Source organism: Corvus cornix, chromosome Z (assembly GCF_000738735.6).
Source record: "Corvus cornix cornix isolate S_Up_H32 chromosome Z, ASM73873v5, whole genome shotgun sequence".
NCBI lineage: Eukaryota > Metazoa > Chordata > Aves > Passeriformes > Corvidae > Corvus > Corvus cornix.
In genome coordinates, this window is record NC_046357.1 from 28,154,980 (window position 1) to 28,161,680 (window position 6,701).

The following is a 6,701-nucleotide window of genomic DNA, read 5'->3' on the forward strand; positions in this document are numbered from 1 at the left end:
ATGTTAGGGAAGCTTCTTAAAATTACTGAAAAATACACTAGAGAATTATAAAGTGTTACCTGTGTACATAATACAAGTTATTCTCAGAAAACAGGATGAATGTCTCTTCTTTTGTAATGAAGTGAGGATTTTCCTAAATCTTTTAATAGATAGAATCATTAAAAAAACCCCCTCAAACATAATGTATATTGTTATGTGCATTTTCCAAAGTGCTCTAAGAAATACACAAGGCTTTTGCTGAAGTCAAATTTGTAATTTCACCTGGATTCTAAAGTAATTATGTTGCTTCTGAAGTCTTAGAAACCAGTGAAAGGATTCTGTGTGTTTTTCAGACAGTAAACAAATCTTGGAATGCCTTAGATGCTCCTTCAGATAAACTGTATACTTGGAATCCCAAGTCTACTTATATCAAGTCTCCTCCTTTCTTTGATGGTCTGGTACGTATGTTCTTTTTCTTTGAATCAAGTCAAAGTGTGCAGTGGTCTTGACTCATATTGAAGGTGAGGTAACGCCACTCCAAGGGGCCTGAGAGAATCCATAAAAGCCTGTTGAGGCCCTGGTTCTTAAATGTTAGAATTGCACTATTGTGTTCATTTTAATACAAAGACATGAGTGAATGTCAAAATTGTAAGGATTCCCTTTCACTTCAGGGCTCTCGAAAAGTCTCATTTTCCTTTTAAGTTGAAATACTTCTAAATAGTCACAAAGAAAGGGGAAAAAAAAAAAGAGTAGGAAATGAAACGCACAGTTCTGCCTGCTTGCATTTTGCAGCAAATAGTTCCATGTTTGGATTGCTAATTCAGTGCCATTTAAAAGTAAATGGAGATTTTAATGTATGCACAGGTATAGGAATCCTGGATTTTCATGCATGTGTCACACAGGAAGCCTTGGCTGGTTTTCTTGTCTCCTCTATTTTCTTCATGCATGAGCCTGCCGGCAGACAGCCGGGGCATCATGTTTGTTCAAGAACATAAACATTTTTAATAGGGTTGGGTTTTTTCTTTCTCCTAACTTGTATAAAAAGGGAGACTTTATTTTGCAATTTCCACTTTTTTGAGAAAGGTAAAGGAATTATTTTTCGTGTATTAATTGTTTTGTTTGTGTTTATGATGACTTAGACATTGGCTCTTCAGACCCCGAAAACAATAGAAGATGCTTATGTCCTATTGAGTTTTGGGGATTCTGTGACAACTGACCACATATCTCCAGCAGGGAACATCGCAAGAAATAGTCCTGCAGCCCGTTATTTGACCAGCAGAGGGTAAGCACTGCTTCTTGTTCTCGTCATGAAGTGGGAAGAGCAAACACACCGCAACTATTATACCATGTTACATGCACACATACCTTCTGTCTGTTCACATACACTTGTATACCTTAACGGATGCCCGGACAACATATAAATTAAGAAAGAAAAACATTTCTCTTTCTGCTGCTTCGGCAGCTCTCACTATGTGTAAGAAGTAGAATTGAGTTCTGTACATGTGTTATCACTGTAGAGCTAAAGACCTTTTAATGGAAATAGGGGAAGAGGATGACTTACTGCAAAAACTAGCCTGTAAGTTTATTCATAAATAAGGGAATCAAGATTTGTCTCCATATCAAAACAAAATGACCGTTTTCCTTAGTGCCAAAAATGGGTTTTATATTCATTTCTTCTAGCATGTGCAACTGGTTCCTAGAGCTAGGCTCTTAGGCACTACAGAACATCCAGAAGTTAAGGTTTCGGTGCAGCTGCAAAAACTGGCAAATCTATTGTGGTTGGAATCCAAACTCTTGTAAAATGTTAATTTTTTCTATAGCCAGTCTGTCAGTTTAGTACTTGGGGTTCAACTTAAGGCAAGACTGAATAGGTCAACTTACCAAGTTGACCTTTCAGTCTGCACAGCTAATATAATGCTTTTATTCTCTGATTCAGCACTTCTTACAACTTCAGTGATGTTTTGAGCAACAGCACTGACATAAAAAATGTCCTAACTCATTAGACTTAATAATTTTGGGAAAAAAATGGATTAAAACACTGTGATATAATGAAAACCAACTGCTCTGGACTCTTTGACCGTCCTGCTATCAGTTAGTTGAAAATCTGAATAGTCCTACATGCATTATAAAACAGATGATGTATGTCATACCTGCAGTTTAGATGTAGACCAATGCAAACAGTCTAATTTTCTTTCACATTCCAGTGTATTTTTTGTTTGCTGGTTAGACTGGAGTGTCCCCTCATTCTCATATTTCTGTTTGCAAGTGAACTTTTTTTTCTGTAGTTCTAACTTGCAGCAGAGGTTCTTGCTGCCTTTCAGCTATCTAGCACAGTGCTCTGCCTGTTTTCTAGATGCTATAGTAATATAAATAATAAGGAGGATTTGCAGGCACCAGCTATTAAGAAAAAAGTCACGTTGCATCTTCTGACAATATAAATTATATCCTTGCTTCACTGTCAGATACTGTTTTCTAGGGCAAGAGTTGAGAATACTATGGAAGCTGCTTTTTATGACCAAACCATAGCTATTTTTAAATTATTTCTCTTTTCTTTCAAAACGTCTGAAAAGTAGAAGTATTGGCTAACTGGATGCTCCTGTCAGGGTGGGAACTATGTACATACCTGCCTCATAAACACCGGTTTATTACTTTCTTTTTTTAGAGCACAGAATGCTTTTAGTCTAAAAGCAACACAGTTTCCTTTCTTCTTTCCCTTAATAGCTTGACTCCTCGAGAGTTCAATTCTTATGGCTCCCGCAGAGGGAATGATGCTGTCATGGCCAGAGGGACATTTGCAAACATTCGCTTGGTCAACAAGTTTATTGATAAACAAGGACCTCAGACTATCCATTTCCCTTCTGGGGAAATTGTAAGTACACATGCTGCTCTAAACTGTGGCTCACTGACAACAGACTGGATTAGTGCTGGCTTTCCTTCTTACAGCTTAGGTCATTTGCTTCAGTGCCTTTTAAATAAAGCTAATTGAGGGGACAGGAGCTGACTCAGGGAAGCAGTCACATGTACTTATGCAATGTGGTGCTTTCAGGCATATCTGTGGAGAGTGTAACTACTGTAAAAGCAGCAGTGGAAGGTGCAGGTTTGTGTGGAGAGTGAGATCAGACTAGAAAGCTACAAAGTGCTGTATGGTCGATATCCTTAAGAGCTATTTGGTGGAAGTTGTGGGCTTCAATTGTTTATGAGGGGACACTTTTTTTTCCTCCTTTCCCTGGAACTGTGCTTCCACTCGCAAAAAATTTACAAAGTGTTTGGCATTTTTATTCCAGCTGGACGTGTTTGATGCTGCAGAAAGATACAAGCAGGCTGGTCATCCTCTGATTGTGCTGGCTGGGAAGGAGTATGGTGCGGGAAGTTCCAGAGACTGGGCTGCTAAAGGACCATTCCTCTTGGTGAGTGGCTACAGTAAACTAGGAGGACAGTATTAAAAGTGCATTAATTTGTCAGTAAGACTAGCTTATGACCAACATCCTGGGTAGCTCATTCTCACTTTTGGTAGCAAGAGCTATTTTGAAATCTCAGCTGCCTCCAAGAACCACAGTAGTTGCCAAAGCTGTTTAATATTAATAGAGTCTTGACTGATCTTCATCTAGAAATCCACAAGGCTACACTAGAAAGGCCAGTTTCTTTCCTTCCACTTTCCACAACCCCATAAATCATAGTTTTGCTTGCAGCAGCATCCTTAAGCTCACTTAGCAAGAAAACTAGAAAGTGTAAGAGAAGAATATCAGTGAAAATTAAATTTAACATGGCTTCACTATGGGAGCCGAATAGAGATCCACATACAGTGAAATACCGGTTTCTTTCTTCGTCTGTCCAGTCTTACAGCACTGTTTACAGCAAGAACTCTGATTCAAGCTTTCTTGCCTTATTAGAAAACGTCTTATGAGAGCTGGTGTTTAAGTTTAGCTAGGCTTTTGGAGTTTTTTTCTGGCAATGAGTTTTTGTATTAACTGTATTAACATGTAAAATGTTCAAAATGAATTAAACTGCACACTGGTGCTTATAGGAGGGCAACACCAAATTAGGGAGAGTTATGGAAATGACTAGTGGTGCCCTGCATTAGACATGTTAAAGTAGAATGCGGGATTCCTGAGAAAACGCATGTAACTTTTTTGAGTCAGGCTTGTTTTAAAAGAGGTGTGAAGGTTAACATACAGCCAAGTCATCCTGGACAGTTTGCTGTCAGACAGACCTGCTGACTCTACCAGTAGATGGTAAATGAAATGGAGGAGACCACAAATGAACCAATTTTCTTTTTATGAGTGCAGAAAGACTGTTCTGAACTATGAAATAACTCAACCTGTTGTGTATTTCCCAGGGTGTCAAGGCTGTACTTGCTGAAAGCTATGAAAGAATTCATCGAAGCAACCTGGTAGGAATGGGAGTGATTCCTCTGCAGTATTTACCTGGAGAGGATGCAGGAACTTTAGGACTCACTGGACGGGAGCGTTACACGATTATCATTCCTGAAAAACTAAAACCACAGATGAATGTCCAGATTAAGGTATGAGACACTTAAGAGCTGAATTTTCTGAATCACTGTAATTTTACTCAAAATTGTCTCTTCAAAACATATGCTGTCATGTGGAGTCAGATTCTCTCACATAAAATAGGGGAAAGAATTGAGATGGAGAAGGAGATTAAAACAGTTATTCTAATAGGGATTAAACTGAAAGAGGGTAGAATTAGATTAGATACAAGGAGTAATTTGAGATGAGGCACTGGAACTACTGCCCAGGAAGTTGTGGATTCCTTCTCCCTGGAAGGGTTCAAGGTCAGGTTGGATAAGGCTTTGAGCAACCTTCTCTGGTGGAATGTTCCTTTCCCATGGTAGTGGGGGTTGGAACTAGGTGATCCCTAAGGTCCCTTCCAGCCCAAACCATTCTATGATTTTCTATGATTTACTATGATGGGATATAAAAGCAGGATGCTCAAATTGTTTCATTTAACATAAAGCCATCCTGTATTTTGGACCAGTCACTCAAAATCCACATAAATTTCTCAGTTATAAATGAAGCAGCCAATGCAATGAGACTCCATACTGTGTTTATGGTTTGTTTTAAACCTGTTTCCTCTTAAGCAGCTTCCTGTAGTCTAATGTGGATAGAAGTACTGGTGCCTGTTCACTTTAGCTTTCTATCACAATTTTTTAAGATGGCAAAATATCCTAGTAGTCCTTATTTTACTATGATGTCAAGTAACATGTGCAAGGTTCTGCTGCTTGAATGACTTTCTTTGACCCAACAGCTGGACACCGGGAAAACCTTTCATGCCATCATGAGATTTGACACTGATGTGGAGCTCACTTACTTCCACAATGGCGGCATTCTGAACTACATGATCCGGAAAATGGCATCCTAATAAAAAAAAAAATTAGGCGAAAAGGTCCAGGTACAAGCCTGCTTCTCGTGAGCACAATAAAACTATAGTAATCATGCATTTCGAAGTGTGAACCATAAAGTGAACAATTTTTTTTCTGTGGATTTTATTAGAGGGCTTGTTTACAATGCTGAATTTTTCTGTGTATCAGGAAACTGGACACACCCATATAAACAGCATTTATTAACTGTTTTGTATGGCAGTTGACTTACCTTAGAATACAGTGCAAAAGTCATTAAAACACTGCTGGCATCTGTAGAACTGTGGCAGATCATGTGCTGATTTCATGTATTTGATCCACTTAGTTTGACTCTGAAGTTAAGTTCTATGCTCATATCAGTGATGTAGAAATTAACTGACAGTATAAAAAAATTTTATTCCTTCCTGATTACCTGACAGTGACTTGCTTTCTTATTCAGTTAAACAGAATCTGAATCTAATACTGAAATTATTTAGCTGTTTATTAATTTTAAAAAATGTGAACTCTGTTTAAAATCTAAGCCTTTGTGGAAAGGTGGACTTATTGGGGATATTTCTAATGGATAAAATAAAATTTATTTTTAAAAAGCTTGGTGGTTTCTGTCATTTTATCCTTAGTATTGGGATGTAGAACAAAACTTCGACTTAAACTCCTCTCATTGTCCCTGTAGGAACAGAATCATCCAAGTCTTGACTTTCCATGTTGTAATTCTAGTTTCTCTGACAAGTCTGCATGAGAGAATGAATACAAATACAGTCAGATACTGTCTGTAACCTAACAGTCTTCTGTCTTCTGTAAGCCTTCTGTAACCTAACAGAATATTGGCATGATGTAATTCCCTCTGTTTTGTGACCTCAAGAAGACAATCTCCACAATTTCAAGATCCTTGTCAGCAATTTCTATGGCAGTTAGCAACCAGTAATTATATTAATGCACTCAATGAAGTCAGTGACTGCCCAATCAACAATGCCACATGAATATATTTACAGGGATAAAAAAATCTACTCTTACTCAGGGATCAACAAGGTTATGGTACTAATTCTCGCTCTTAACTGTATTTACAGCAACTGCCACAACAATTAACATAGTGGAGAAATTCTTTCAAAGTAATCTCCTAATGTGTTTTTAGTGCAGTCAGGTCTGGCTGTTTCTGGATAAGAAACAACTATTAAAATAGTTATGAAAGAAGACACTTAAGGAGGGCACAGGGATTGCACTGTACCTGCTACAGGCTATTGCTTGATTACAACAGAGCTCCTCTAGTACATCCATGAGAGGCCCACCATGATGTTGCAGGGTCTGAAGTGTCTCTCATGAGGAGACGCTGAGAGAGCCAGGACTGTTT

At 38.3% G+C, this 6,701-nt stretch overlaps 1 protein-coding gene across 2 annotated transcripts in view; it reads left to right on the top strand.

Annotated features, from left to right (window-relative positions):
• The window catches only part of ACO1 (aconitase 1), a 36,024-nt gene extending 30,080 nt beyond the window's left edge, over window positions 1-5,944 (top strand). For both annotated transcript variants that reach the window (XM_039566642.1, XM_010400093.4), the window contains exons 16-21: window positions 333-437; window positions 1,119-1,261; window positions 2,701-2,848; window positions 3,264-3,386; window positions 4,316-4,501; window positions 5,245-5,944. In XM_039566642.1, the coding sequence (XP_039422576.1) occupies window positions 333-437; window positions 1,119-1,261; window positions 2,701-2,848; window positions 3,264-3,386; window positions 4,316-4,501; window positions 5,245-5,358 (819 nt within the window). In that variant the 3' untranslated portion in view covers window positions 5,359-5,944. The remainder of the gene's footprint in view (window positions 1-332; window positions 438-1,118; window positions 1,262-2,700; window positions 2,849-3,263; window positions 3,387-4,315; window positions 4,502-5,244) is intronic.
• The last annotated feature ends 757 nt before the right edge of the window (window positions 5,945-6,701 follow it).